The sequence below is a fragment of the Zalophus californianus genome, chromosome 6, assembly GCF_009762305.2.
Source record: "Zalophus californianus isolate mZalCal1 chromosome 6, mZalCal1.pri.v2, whole genome shotgun sequence".
NCBI classification, from domain to species: domain Eukaryota; kingdom Metazoa; phylum Chordata; class Mammalia; order Carnivora; family Otariidae; genus Zalophus; species Zalophus californianus.
In genome coordinates this window covers 12,906,332-12,922,401 of record NC_045600.1, presented here as the reverse complement: position 1 = coordinate 12,922,401, position 16,070 = coordinate 12,906,332, and the positions used below count along the sequence as shown (strand labels likewise).

Here is a 16,070-nt window from a genome sequence, read left to right as displayed (position 1 = left end):
GCAAGAAGTAGAAACTACTCTAGACTTCTAGGGGGTCCAGTAGTATGGGGCATGTCAAGATACTATTTCCAAGGTGAAGGATAAGTTGTTGCATCTGACCCCTCCTACAATTAAAAAAGAGGGACGATGCCTAGCGGGCCTCTTCGGATCGTGGAGGTAACACAGTCCTCATTTGGGAGGAGGGCTCCAGCCTGTTTTCCAAGTGCCCTGAGAAGCTGCTGCTGAGTGGGGCCCAGAACAAGAGAAAGCTCTGCAGCAGGTCCCGGCTACTGTTCAAGCTGCTCTGCCCCTCGGGCCGTATGTTCCAGCAGATTCAATAGTGCCTGAGGTGCCAGTGGGAGAAAGGGAAGCTTTTAGAACCTCTGGCAGGCCCCTATAGGTGAACTGCAGTACCAACTCACAGGATTTTGGAGCAAAACCCTGTCATCTTCTGCAGATAACTACTTCCCTTTTGAGAAACAGCTCTTGGTCTGCTACTGGGCCTAAACAGAGACTGAACACTTAACCATGGGCCCCCAAGTTCCATGAGACCTGAGATGCCCATCATATATGGGGTGTTATCTGATCCATCAGCAGCACTCCCTCATCAAGTGGAGGTAGTAGACACGAGATGGAGCCTGAGCAGGTCCCGAAGGCACAAGTTACACGAACCAGCGACCCAGATGCCCAACCTCCCTGCTCCCGCTACAACGCCTCCTCTCTCCCAGTCTGCATCTATGGCTTCATGGGTGGTTCCCTATGATAGCTGACAAAGGAAGAGAAGACTCAGGCCTTGTTTACAGAGAGTTCTGTATGATATGCAGGCATCATCCGAAAGTGGACAGCTGCAGCGCTATAGCTCCTTTCTGGCACATCCCTGAAGGACACCGTGAAGGGAAATCTTCCCAGCAGGCAGGACTTGGAGCAGTGACCTGGATGTTCATTTTGCTTGGAAGGAGAAATGGCCAGACGTGCAATTTTACACTGACTAATGGGCAGTGGCCAATGGTTTGGCTGGATGGTCAGGGACTTGGAAGAAGTAAGATTAGAATATTGCTCAACATCACTCAGCATCAGGAAAATACAAATCGAAACTTCAATGAGGTACCACCTCACACCGGTCAGAATGGCTAAAATTAACAAGTCAGGAAACGACAGATATTGGTGAGGATGCGGAGAAATGGGAACCCTCCTACGCCGTTGGTGGGAATGCAAGCTGGTGCAGCCACTCTGGAAAACAGTATGGAGCTTCCTCAGAAAGTTGAAAATAGAGCTACCCTATGACCCAGGAATTGCACTACTGGGTATTTACCCCAAAGATACAAATGTCGGGATCTGAAGGGGCACCTGCACCGCAATGTTTCTAGCAGCAATGTCCACAATAGCCAAACTATGGAAAGAGCCTAGATGTCCAACAACAGATGAATGGATAAAGAAGATGTGGGGTATATATACAATGGAATATTATGCAGACATCAAAAAAAATGAAATCTTGCCATTTGCAACGATGTGGATGGAACTAGAGGGTATTATGCTAAGTGAAATAAGTCAACCAGAGAAAGCCAAGTATATGATCTCACTGATACGAGGAATTTGAGAAACAAGACCGAGGCTCATAGGGGAAGGGAGGGAAAAATGAAACAAGACGAAACCAGAGAGGGAGACAAACCGTAAGAGACTCTTAATCTCAGGAAACAAACTGAGGGTTGCTGGAGTGGAGGGGGGTGGGAGGGTTGGGGTGGCTGGGTGATGGACACTGGGGAGGGTATATGCTATGGTGAGCGCTGTGGACTGTGTAAGACTGATGAATCACAGACCTGTACCCCTGAAACAAATAATACATTACGTTATTTAAAAAAAAAAAAAAGGAAAGAAAGGAAAAAAAAAGAATATTGGTGACAAGGAAGTCTGGTTGACAAAGATATATGAGTAAGAGGTACATGGTAAACCTCTCTGAATGGGGGAAAAAATGTGGAGATATTTGTGTCCCATGTGAATGCTCACCAAAGGGTGACATCAGCAAGGAGGATTTTAATAATCAAGTGAATAGGATGATCTCTTCCGTAGATACCAGTCAGTCTCTTTCTCCAGTCAACCCTATCATCACACAGTGGGCCATGAACATAGTGGCTGTGGTGGTAAGGAAGGAGGTTATGTGCGGGCCCAGAAGCATGGACTTCTCCTCACCAAGGCTGACCTGGCTATGACTCCTGCTGAGCGCCCAATCTGCCCGCAGCAGAGACCAACACTGAGTGCCCAATATGGCACCAATGCCCAGGGTGGTCAGCCGGTTACATGGTGGTAGGTTGATTACCTGGGACTGCTTCCATTACGGAAGGGGCAATGTTTCATCCTACCTGGAACAGATGCTTACTCTAGATACGGATTTACTTTTCCCTGCATGCAGTGCTTCTGCCAAAACAACCATCTGTGGACTTCCAAAATGCTTTAAGCACTGTCATGGTATTCTACAAAGCATGGCTTCTAATCAAGGAACTCACTTCATAGCAAAAGAAGTGTACAGTGGGCTCACACTCATGGAATTCACTGGGCTTACCAAGTTCTCTACCATCTTGAAGGAGCTGGTGTGATAGGACAGTGGAATGGCCTTTTGAAGACACAGATACAGTGTGATCTAGGTGACAATATGTTTCAGGGCTCTAGCAAGGTTCTCCAGAAGGCTGCAAATGCTCTGAATCCACATCCAATATATGGTGCAGTTTCTCCCCTACCAGGATTCATGGACCCAGAAATCATGGGGTGGAACTGGGAATGGCGCCACTCACTAGTACTCCCAAGTGACTCACTAGCAAAATGTTTGCTTCCTGTTCCCCTGACTTTATGCTTTGCTAGCCTAGAGGTCTTAGTTCTAGGAAAAGGAATGCTTCCACCAAGAGGCACACATGAATGATTCCATTGAGTTGGAAATTAAGACAGCCACCCAACTACTTTGGGCTCCTTGTGCCTCTAAATCAACAGCAAAGGGAGTTCTCGTGCTGGCTGGTGTGATCAATCCTCACTACTAAGGGGAAATTGGACTACTACTCCACAATGAAAGTAAGGAAGAGTGGCTGAAATACAGGAGATCCCTCAGGGTATCTATTAGTATTACCATGCCCTGTGATTAAGGTCAATTGAAAACTCTAACAACCCAATCTAGGCAGAAGTACTAAAGGCCCAGATTCTTCAGGAATGACTGTCTGGGTCATTCCACAAGGTACTTGCTGAAGACGAGGGAAATACAGAGTTGGTAGTGGAAGAAGGTAGTCATAAATACCACCTATGACCCCAAAACCAGTTACAAAAATTGCTGTATTTCCTCCTCTTGTTATGCGTGTATCTGTGTGGGAATACGTGTGCATAAATCATTTTAATACATATGTTACAATATGTCTTTGTTGTCTTTCCTCTTATTCCTTTATCATGTAAGACAAGATGCACTGACTTTATATCATGACATTTAAGTACTGTTAATTTTTATCACAGTATCTAAGTTACGGGATTTCAAGAAAAGCGAACATCATTTAAGGATTTTATGTAAGGGGTTAGTGGGTTTTCCATTGTATGTAGGATAGCTGTATCACGTTTGGTGGAATTATGACCTCGTTATTGTCTTTATTTCGAGATTAAGTTCAGCTTAAGGAGATGTGCATGGCTGCCAAACCAACAGGGGTGGACCTGTGATGGTTAATCCAAAGTGTTACTTGACTGGGCTATGGGTTGCCCAAATTTGACATTGCCATGGGTGTATCTGTGAGGGTATTCTCAATGAAATTAGCATCTGAATTGGTGGGCTCAGTAAAGTAGAATCCTCTCCCCAGTGTGGGTGGACAGCAACCAATCCCTTGAGGGCCTGAGGAAAAAAAAAAAAAGCAGAGGAAGAGAGGATTCAGGCCCTTGCTGCCTGCCTGCTTAACACAGGATGCTGGTCTTCTGCCACTGGACTGGGATTTACACCCACAGGGCTCCTCTTATTCTCAGGACTGGGTCTCCAGTTTGCAGACGTTAGATTCTGGGACTTCTCAGCCTCCATAATCATGTGAGCTGATTCCTTATAATACATCCCCTAAATATATATATATATATATATATATATATAAATATATATATATATATATATATATATATGAACCGTAATGGTTTTGTTCCTCCAGAGAACCCTGCTATAATCTGACTCTTCATTGGTAGCCACTCCAGTGAGCACACAGTAGCATCTCCCCGTGGTTTAGTCTGCGTTTCCCTAAAGACTAATGATATTGGTCATCTTTTCGCCTGCTTATTTGCCGCTCATAGATCTTCTCTGGTGAACTGTTAAAATCTTTTGCCCATTTTTCAAAATGGAGGGCTTTTATTCGCCTTGAGTTTTGAGAGTCCCTTATGTATTCTGGATACCAGTCATCTATCAGAGGAAGGATGTGTCATTTCCTCCCACTTCGTGGCTTGTCTTTCCAGTCTCTGTGTTTCCTTCAAAGAGCACACGTATTTAATTTTGATGAAGTCCAATTTATCAGTGTTTTCTTTTATGGATTGCACTTTTTGTGTCCAATCTAGGAAATCTTTGCCTAACCCAAGGTCACAAAGATTTTCCTTTATGTTTTCTTCCAGAAATGTTGTAGTTTTAGATTTTACATTTAGGTCTATGATCTATTTTTAATTTTTCTATAAAGTGCAAAGTATTTATTGAAGTTCATTTCCCCCCCATATGATAGCCAATGGTTCTAGCATTTGCTGAAAAGACTATCTTTTCTCCACCAAACTGACTTTGCACCTTTGTAAACAAAACGAAACAAAACAAAAAACAGAAACAATGGTCTATATCTGTGTGGTTTTGTTTCCGGACTTGCTAATCTAGTTCATTGATGATTTGTATATCTCAGTACGAACACCACAGTGTTCTAATCAGTGTAGCTTATAAGGCCTGAAATCAACTTTGGCCTACTTTTTCAAAGGTGATTTGGCTCTTCTATGTCCTCTACATGCCTCTATGAATTTTAGGTTGTCAACTTCTACAGAAAAACAAAAGAAAACAAAACAAAAAAACCCCCAAAACAGCCTGCTGGGACTGTGATTGTGATGAATCTATAGATCAGTTTAGAGAGAAATCACATCTGAACTATACTGAGTAGCTCCCTCACACACGAGTGCTTATCAGTACTTCACTGAATACCCAAGAGGTACCTTCTGCAAGTCTCTGGACGTCTCTCTGACTCTGCCCTGCAAACTCTAGCTGCCTGGTCCTCCTGGACTCAGTTCCATCTCCTCCACTCTGCCTGGGCCTCCCCTCCCTGTGCTGCAGCCTGGATACTCTCTCAAGGCAGTAAGCTGGGCAATCAGAGGGCTCACCTCATTTATTTTCTCTGTGTTCACTGTCCTTCACTGCTAGATGTTCAGTGTCTTCGATAGTGCTGTTTCATATATTTTGCCCATTTTAAAAACTGTTCCAGGCAGGAAAGTAAATCGGGTCCCTGTTATTCCATCTTGGTGGAAGTCTCAATTTTTAATTATTTAATGTCAAATCTGTTCTCAAAGTTACAGAATTCAAGTAAAAACAGGACAAAAACATAACTAGTAATCAGTATAATGTTTTATCACTGTTCATTTATTTGTTCATTAATCCATTTCATTCCAAAAATATTTACTGAATTCTGCACAGGAAGCACTGTGCCGGCACATGAGCATACAATCCTGAAGGTCAAAGCCAGACATGCACCTTGCTCTCACAGAGCTTACAATCTAGTGGGACAGACAGACGTGAATCATGTAACTATGAACACATACGAAACACTGCAATTGTGACAGCAGCTATGAAGAAAAGAATAGAATAAGCTACTCTGGTAACCTACAGGAGGGTGATTTTATGGTATTTGTTTCTATTGAGCCTATATATCCGTGAGTGGAAAACATCACTACTTTTTCTTTATTTGCAAAGAAATTACATTCGGTATACAGTAGGGAAAAAATGTCGAACAAATACACTTCTCAATATATGATGTGCTAGGTTAAGATAATATATGAAGTGCTTTGGATTGCATAAAAAATTTGACACTATCTTTTTGAGACTTAAGATCTAAGTGGGCACATAAAATATAAAGAAATATAAATGTTATATATCTACATTCTATATGAATATAAATGGAAATTTACCACTTGAACATTATTTTGTCTACCCTCATTTAAAAGATTATCTTTTCTATCAGCCTTAATTTCAGAAATTTGATAAGTTTCTTTGAGAAAACAATACATTTATTTTATTTTGTTAAATCTTACCTAGATATCTCAGCTTGGGAATTCTTCTCCCCATCAACAGTGAAAGGAGATGCTCCAGTTAGTAATTCATACATTAGAACACCTAAACTCCACCAGTCAACTGCCTATAAAACAATAATATCATTTTATAGAATATGAATATATATTTTATAAGAAAGGAAAATGAACAGAATAAAACTATATGTTTGAAAAATATTTTAACAAAAAGATTTTGTATATAGCTTTCTGTGTAAGAAATATTAAATGAAGCACTTGCAAGAAAGACATTTAGAGAACAAATGTCCGGGTATTCTCAGAATAGAATTTAAACACAGTGAAGTCAATCAAGGGGCTAAAAGTGTTTTCATTATTTCCTAAATCATTAAGTAATGGTTTTATTTTGGTTAATTTAAAAATTTTTTTTTAAATTTTATTTTATTATAATTTTTTAAAGATTTTATTTATTTGAGAGTGAGAGAGAGACAGAGAAAGAGACAGAGAGAGCACAAGATGGGGAAGGGTCAGAGGGAGAAGCAGACTCCCCACTGAGTGGGGAGCCCGATGTGGGACTCGATCCTGGGACTCCGGGATCATGACCTGAGCCAAAGGCGGTTGCTTAACCGACTGAGCCACCCAGGCACCCCAAATATTAAAAACTCTAAGTAAAATCTTTAGACTTATGATGGGGAAAAAGAAAAGGAACATCCAGTATTTTTATTAACTATTTAGCGCCAATAAATATTATGAAATTCCTCGAACTCAAAGAACAAAAATAAAAAAATCCCATCTAATGGTATCATATTTCATAACCACCTAAATTTTCAATTCTTCTTATAGGACCAATCACATACATCTTCATTAATGTGAGTCTTCAATTGTGGGAAACATGAAGATACTTAAATAATATAAAATAAGATGAGACCTAAATTGGAAAGCAACTTATAAATGCAGTTACCTGAACTGAGAGCCGAGTTTAAAGAACGCTGACATTAGTTCTTTTATAATTAGGCAAATCAAGATTTCAATATTTGTTGAATACACAAGCTTACACCAAGAGATATTAACTGGGTGCTAAAATTTTTAACCCTGCTTCCAAATTTCAGGGCAAAGATTTCAGAGAGATGATGCAAAATTTATGAACCTAGAGCTATTTTAAAGAAAATACGTAACGATGACATATAAAACATGATCTGGCCGACTGCAATCATAAAAGGAACAGTGTGGAGCCAGGTACACTAATAAGCATTTTGCATATATTGTCACATTTAATTACCTCAAAGTCATCAAGGTGTTCCACGAACAGGAAAGAGTATTTATTGACTAGCTATATTCCAGACTCAGGTATACAGGAATTCTAGTAGGTTCTATAAGGTTTCCATCCTTAAAAATCGGTTACATTAGGTCTTAGAAGGTAATTTTCAAATTTTAACAGTTATAAATTCCTATTAAACTGTTGGGGACAACAGTTTCAAAGAATACCATGCAGTAAATGAAACCAGCAATTCAATTATTTTATTTATACAAGCCGTTTTACTGCCACCGGAGTCAGGACCCTCAGAATGTTTTGCTATTGGATTTAAAAGCAGCTGTTGAGATGATACAGATCAACAATCAGACTCCTAATCATATGGCCTGAAACCAATACCACACCAACTTGAAGAACAGGCTTTAAGTATATGATTAGTATTAGTAAGGACTCCAAAGTTTCTCCACACTTAAGATACTTGGACTGAATACGTGGGATTTTGAAAAGGGATGTGGGAGAAGGGAAGATGAGGAATAAAAAATAGTCAAAATTCCTTATTTGGAGAAAATTACTAATACAGCAAAAGCATTAAGATGGCACCAAAGAAATCTTACCCTTTAATACAGGGAGAAAAAATATGTGACCTAGATTTTACAACAAAACTGCTTAAGATGCTTCCTCTACAATCTTCACTTTGCACAAACAAAGGGAAGTGAGGTTTTTAGAGGGTGTAAGGAAAACAAACTTGGACTATCTTGAATGCAGGATTTTTTTTCTTTCTCCAAGGACTGTTACAAAGCTTATTTCTGTTCAAGAGATAATCAACAAAGTCTATCTTTTTCCTCTAAAACTCTAGATATCATAATTTGTTCATGTATCCAAAGCAAAGGGGAGAAAACAATGAAGGTAAGACAATACCAGAAACAGGGCTCTGATGAAGAGACTGGACCCAAGTTATTAACTAGGGTTCTTATTATACATTTCATGGAGAGACATAAGGGAGTGTAGAACATACCTTGTCATGTCCTGAATCTCCACCTCTGACAATATCCGGTGCCATGTATTCAATAGTCCCACAAAAGGAATATGCTCTTTCAGCCTTAAACAGTCAAACAAACAAAAAGGCATTTGATTTCAAACCAGACAAATGATAAAAAAAAGTCAGTATTACGTGTTAGTGTTGAGATACACCACAGTAGAAAAGTAGTGGTAGAATCTATTTGACAGACTCCCCCCTTCTCACCAGGTCAGATCATCACTACATAGTGAGTCCTGGGTGCATGTCCTATCCAAAGACTTCCTTTGCCTGAATCCCTCCCATCCATCCACCCATCCATCCATCCATCCATCCATCCATCCATCCATCCACCCATCCATCCACACCCATCCATCCATCCATCCATCCACCCATCCATCCACACCCATCCATCCATCCATCCATCCACCCATCCATCCACACCCATCCATCCATCCATCCATCCATCCATCCATCCACACCCATCCATTCATCCATCCATCCACCCACCCATCCATCCATCCATCCATCCACCCACCCATCCATCCATCCATCCACCCATCCATCCATCCACCCATCCATCCACACCCATCCATCCATCCATCCATCCACACCCACCCATCCATCCATCCATCCATCCATCCACACCCACCCATCCATCCATCCATCCACCCATCCATCCACCCACCCACCCATCCATCCATCCACCCACCCATCCATCCATCCATCCATCCACACCCATCCATCCACCCATCCATCCACACCCATCCATCCATCCATCCACTCTTCTTTTTTGCAGTATGTATGTATATTTCAATTATTGGTTTCTTGTACCATTCTTTTTGCAAACTTCAAATAGTCCTAGTAGGGTAACAAAACTGTCTAATACTTCAGTACTTTATTTCCAGATAGGCAATATTGGGAAAACACTGGGAACCCTTAAGGTAAAAAAGAGACCAAATTCTAAGAAGGAGAATAGGGAGCCCAAAGATGAAAAATGGTGAAAAATATTTCTTCCCACCTTATTTTGTTTAGGTTTGACACTGCCAATCATATGTTTCGAATGATGCGTAAAATTGTTTTTATTTTATAAAAAGACTCTCTCTTGAAGACAGTTGTTTCTCTTTTGTAGAGCTTTAAAAAGGTCTAGATTTAGGGCGCCTGGGTGGCTGAGTCGTTAAGCATCTGCCTTCGGCTCAGGTCAGGATCCCAGGGTCCTGGGATCGAGTCCCACATCGGGCTCCCTGCTCGGCAGGAAGTCTGCTTCTCCTTCTCCCACACCCCCTGCTTGTGTTCCTGCTCTTGCTGTCTCTCTCTCTCTCTGTGAAATAAATAAAAAAAATCTAAAAAAAAAAAGGTCTAGATTTAATGAGCAATTGTGTCTTAAGACATTCCAATGAAAGAAAGGAGAGTAAATATCTAAATTATTATACAGATATATTAAATAGGGGAAAAAAATTCCTCTTTAACAAGATACATTCTTATGGCTGTATCTGAAACTTTTTAAGGCACTTTGGTGCCATTAAAATATTTTACAAAATTACTTTAAAGGAAACTTCAATTTACACTTTACTCTTCTTCCACTAGCAAGGTTTTAAGAAAAATAAGCATTCCTCTTATTTACCAATTTTAAAAGTAAAGAACACTACTCTAGCAATGTTATAGAATGAATCAGTAGAAGTCCTTTACTTTATTAGGGGAAGTTAAGCACAGAGACAATAAATATAATGAATTTATTTAAACACTTTGGTAACAAGTGTATTAAAACTACTTAATCATAATATACATATATTATATGTCATATAATTAATATGGTTTAAGATTCATTTCTTTTTTTTTTATAAAAGTGCTACATTTGCTGAAAGATTACATCCCCAGAAACTAAAAGAAATAATTTACTTATGCTTATATCTGCAGAAAATTTTTTTTGTTACCTGGCAGAATAATGTTATTGACTAGCTAATACAAACCATATATCAAATATTATCTCTCTGCTTCATCATTTCAGTACCAAATGCTAATCTTGTATTAAACTACTAGAAAAATTAAAGCTAAATAAAATTGATTCCATTTAGTTTCTGCATAAAAAGTTAACGAATAATTTTTAACTTTGTTAGACATGCTTAGGAAAAATGTGTTAGGAAGCATTCATCTGTTTACTGAAGTATTAAAAAAGAAATAGTACAAAATTACTTTTTAAAAAAACCCCAAACTTCATAAAACCAGTGTTTTTAGTTAATATACTATTTATTATGCAATAGCCTTTTGGGATAAGCCAAAATCACTGTGTAGCTGGCATAAAGAAACATGAAAATCAGAGTGTTTTTTATTGTTTATTATAACTGACTGTTAAGTCAGAGTGTTTATTATTTAATCTCATCTTAAAAGATACCTTTAAAACATTATATCCTAAATCAAGTTTAGATATACTGAAAGAAAAAATAAAAATAATTCTCCAAACTGGCTTAGGAATAAAAAGATAATGAGTTTTGGGGTGCCTGGGTGGCTCAGCTGGTTAAGCGTCTGCCTTTGGCTCAGGTCATGATCCCGGGGTCCTGGGATCAAGCCCTGCATTAGGCTCCTTGCTCAGCGGGAAACCTGTTTCTCCCCCTCCCACTCCCCCTGCTTGTGTTCCTGCTCTCGATCTCTGTCAAATAAATAAATAAAATCTTTTAAAAAAAAGATAATGAGTTTTGACTGATTGCTTCTCTAGATTTTATTTATTTAGAAAAACAGTCTTTTTACCAAATATAAACGTTCACTTCCATTTACAGGCAGCTCCATGTCAAACCATTTTTAAATTAGACACATTTCCTTCTAAGTATGAGACAATGATTAAACTAAAAGCTGAGGATCAAGAAAATATGTACTCTCTTCTTCAAAACACTAGATATTCATAAGTTTAGTGTAAAGAGGGTATGAAACACATAGATCTTAGTAAGTGCCAGAAAGGTTTGACAGTCACCACCACTTCCCATGTCTTCCTTTCTCTGACAATGAGAACTATGGAGGCTCAGTTCTTGATTGTCTCAACAGAGGGGAAGCTCAGAACCACATTAAGTGCCCAAAGAGGTATCGTCTACCTTCTCTGTGTGATTTTTGAGCTCCTTTTTCATTCACTTTAGGTTATCTGTTTTGTGTTTGTTTTATGTATTTTTGGGGGGTGGCGGTGGTGGAAGGGAGTAGGTAGTATCTACATTAATATAATAATTATCTATTTGATTGAAATTCCAGGAGACAGAAAAATTAAAGCCTAAGTGTTGGGAAATTCCAGTTACTGAGAAATAATAGTGAACAAAGCATTTCTTAAGTTTCTCTGTTATTTTAAAACATTACCATTTAGCCTCCTGCAATTCTGTATCTGCTTCCTCTTCCTCAGTGGAAGTGTTGCTCCCTCTGGGTTTTACTTATGGTGTATCAGCCTTGACTTCCTAAGAATTTATCTTTTATTTGTAAACATATCCCTAATTTACTTTTCAATTTGTGTTTATCTGCCTAAGAAGATGCATGTTATCGGGAGTGCATACTGAATGCCTTTCAAATAATTCTACCAAGAAGATAAACTGATGAGGTATGACAGGGAAAGGTCAGTAGTGGGGGCAGGAAATATTTTTAGGTAATATTTTATGAACTATGATATAAAAAGGCTAGGATAACATAGTTGAATTCTATTGTTTCTTATTTGTTCAAAGTATTTTTATGGTAATATTCTTCTCAAGGAGAAAAGGCAATCAACCTATGCAGCATTTAAGTCCACACTATTTTATAAGCAACTTACTGATTAAAGCTAGCACAGAGTTAAAAGACTGTGAATGAGAATTTACTTGAATGTAAAAATGGTCAAAGCAGTATGTGTGTACCATCCTGGCAGATAATACAGAGTATTCTTATGCTTAAGTGATCAGCTGATCAAGGAGGTTTCACTGTTCCTTAGAGAGAAAGATCAGATAGCACTGGACAAAAAACTGGTTTCCTTCTAAGGGAGAATCCAAGCTCTTAGGCATTTCTCAATAAATACTAGATTAAATCATCCCTAGCTTTCATTTGCTAATGTTTTATTCTGATCTTATTTGTTTATGATAAATTTGTAAGTTAAACATAAATTTACCAATGAAAAGTTTTTTCTCCCTCTTGTGTTTTTTCTCATCCTAATTTTGACAAATCTCCTCACAAGTATCTAGAAATATTTGATTTTTTAAAAGAAGTAAATATTGTACTGCTAATCATCTATGACTGTGTTCACAAGAAAGAAGGGGAATCCCTAGATGCCGGCCATGAAGAGGGTGCAGAAAACCAGTGAGGAAGGCATATGACCTACGCTGTAGCTGCACAAAGGGAGGGCCTTAGCTTAGAAAACAAACACATAAATATTGACCTTGTGAAATCAAATCCCGAGGCTTATGCCTCTTGTAGATTTAGGCCCTGAATTTGCTCTGTCCTCCATGGTATGGGGAAGTGAAAAAATCTGGTCAACGTGGTGCTACTCTGGAACACATGACAGAATCAGAGAAATTTCCACAACCTAGCTGGATCAGGGTTCACATACAGAAAGCCCTTGACTCTCAAAATTTCTAAATATGTTAACTGGACTCCTCAAACCAAACAGAGGGATTACTTGAAATACTAGAACAACAATCTATAAAAGATTAGTATGTTGTAAAAGATGAAAGACATAAAGGAAGGACAATATCCACAAAACAACATAGCAGTACAGAAAAGATTAGAAAGATATGAAAAAGCAAATAGAACTATATAAATGAAAATAATATAGTAATAAAAAACAGGCTGATTAAACAGAGTAGACACAACTAAAGAGAGAATCCGCAAACTAGAAGATGTATTTGAGAAAATACTGCAAAAGTCCCAAGCAAACTAAATAAAAATATACCCATGAGTGGCAAATTCCTATTTCTTAACATGAGTGATGGTTATAAGTGCTTGCCTTATAATAACCCCTAATCTGTACATTTATTGTTTTTGCATATGTTTTATTTTAAAATAAAAAGATAAACCAGTCCATAACTAGATATATCTATGATAGCTAAATTAACAATGAATATGCAATCCAAAATAAAAGCATTTTAAGAGAAAGAGAGTTTACTATTCATTAAGCGTTGTTAAAAAGACATCTCAAGGAGGCACTTCAGAAATAAACTGAACTCACAAGAAAAGAGTTAAGTTGTAAGAAGCAATAGTGAACAGAGAAAACCAGTAAATGTGAGAAAATCCTAAACAAGTATTGAATTTATAAAATGAAAATTACAGAATAATGATTAATTTGGGGAATATAACACAACATGGGACCAAATAATAAGTAACAGTAACACAGAAAATGAGATGGATAATTGAAGTTAAAACATTCCATGTTCTTGCAGTGGTCATGACAATTACAGACATAATTGTTAAGTCAGTATATAAGTTAAAAATTTCAAGGTAATAACCACTAAAAGAATAGAAATAGAGTATATATAACTTCTAGACCATTACGGAGAAATGAAATAAAGAAATCCTAATAATCTAAATAGGAAAGGAGGGGGAAAAGCAAAGAGAAATTGTGATAAAGAGAAACACATAGCAAGATAAGAGAAATAAGTAAAAATATGTCAGTAATCATAATATACAGATTTAACTCACCAGTTAAAAGATAGAAACTCTCTGGATCAAAAACAAAATCCAGCTATATGTTATTTACAAAAGGCACACCTAAAACATAATGACAAAGAAATATTGAAAGTAAAGAGATGGAAAAAGATATATCAGACCAGCACTAACCAATAGAAAGCTGGAGTATTTTTACTAATAGCAGGAAAATAAACTTTAAGGCAAAAAGGATTATTAAAATTTGGTAGAGTTATCACATAATAATAAAAGGAACATTTCACTAGGGAAATAATACTATTCCAAACCTGAATACCCTCAACATTTTCTGAAAAGCCTTAAACTATATAAAGCAAAAATGGAGAGCTCTTCAAGAAGAAATGGACAAATCCACAACTGTAATGGGCATTTCAACATATCTCTTTTATAACTGACCAATCAAGCAGGAAAATAATTAGTGAAGCTATAGAAGATTTGCATGATGTTATGAGAATACAAAAAACTTTTATAACAGAACACACATTCTTTTCAGGCATACATGTCATATTAACAGAAATTAACCATGTACTAGGTTACAAGGCAAATCTCAAATTCCACAGAAATAAGATCATATATAGTTTGTTCTCCAAACAGAAAGCAATAAAATTAGAACTCATTTACAAAGAGATAACCAAAAAATCCTATATATTTGAAAACCTAAAAACCCATTTCTAAATAATTCATGGCCCAAAGAAAAAACACTATGAATATTAGACTATTAGAATAACAGTAAACATGCCATAGATCAGAACTTGTGAGATAAAGCTAAAGCTGTTCTTAAAATTCAGTTTCATTAAAAATGAAAAGATTAAGTGTTAGTGAGCTGGAGGTCCAACTCAAAAGTTTAGAAAAAGCATATGAAAGAAAAACTCAAAAAGTAAAAGAAACAAAGTAATAAAGGAACATCAGCAAAGAAATAGAAAAAAATGAGAAGTTTGACAAAAGCTGTTTCTTGGAAAAGAGTAAGAGGCAAATTTTTAGCACACTGACAAAGAAAAAAAGAGAGGAAAGTTACAGATCAATAATATTAGTAATTTAAAAGGAAATATTACTACACTCACAATATTCAAAAATAAGTGAATTCTATGAACAACATGATGACAAACAACTTAAAAAGAAAAAAATATAACATTTTCTATAAAAATATAACTTACCAAAATTGACTCATGAAGAAACTGAAAACCTAAATATTATTATAAATATTTTTAAAGAATTAAGTAAGTATTTGAAAAGCTACTCACACTCACCTAAGAGGGAAAAAAAATATGCACTCTGATAGTTATAGAGGTGCATTAAGAAGAAATATTCAGAGGAACAGGATTTCTATCTACATACATGATTCTAAATTCATTTCATGATGTTAGTATAAGTTCAAAACCAAAATCAGACAAATGTAATATTAGAAAAGAAAATTACAGGTCAACTTGACAATAAAGTCCTAAATAAAATATCAGCAAACAAAATCCAGCAAAGTATAAAACAACAACAACACAGAAAGTAAAGTTTGTTCCAAGAATTGAAAGATGGTTTAACATTCAACAGCAAATTCTATTAATATAACTCACAACACTAGGTGACCAAAGAGAAAAACCATAAGAATTTATATCGGTAAACAACTAGAAACTAAGAATATAATTCATCTATCAAAAATCTAGAGTAAATATCATACCTAATTGTAAAACCCAAGACATGCAGCCTTAAAGTAAAAAGCAAGAGTACACACAAATAAATGTAGACAGAATAAAGCCAAACCAAATCATCCACCCACAAACACATACAAAGTAAAAATAATGAGAATCACAAAGATATAAAGCCATCATTAGTAACAAGGTGGTTCTGATTTTTTCTCTTAATATAGTCGTTTACATAAAAAAATCCAAGTGAATCTGTAGTGGAATATGAATTCAGCAACATTGCTATCTACAAGATAGCAACATTCTTATGTGC

The 16,070-nt window shown here is 37.1% G+C and overlaps 1 protein-coding gene across 2 annotated transcripts in view; it reads right to left on the bottom strand.

Moving 5' to 3' along the window:
- RPS6KA5 (ribosomal protein S6 kinase A5) overlaps window positions 1-16,070 on the bottom strand; it is a 178,490-nt gene that overhangs the window by 41,022 nt on the left and 121,398 nt on the right. For both annotated transcript variants that reach the window (XM_027571517.2, XM_027571516.2), the window contains exons 6-7: window positions 8,487-8,570; window positions 6,247-6,350 (exon numbers count right to left, since the gene is read on the bottom strand). In XM_027571517.2, the coding sequence (XP_027427318.1) occupies window positions 6,247-6,350; window positions 8,487-8,570 (188 nt within the window). The remainder of the gene's footprint in view (window positions 1-6,246; window positions 6,351-8,486; window positions 8,571-16,070) is intronic.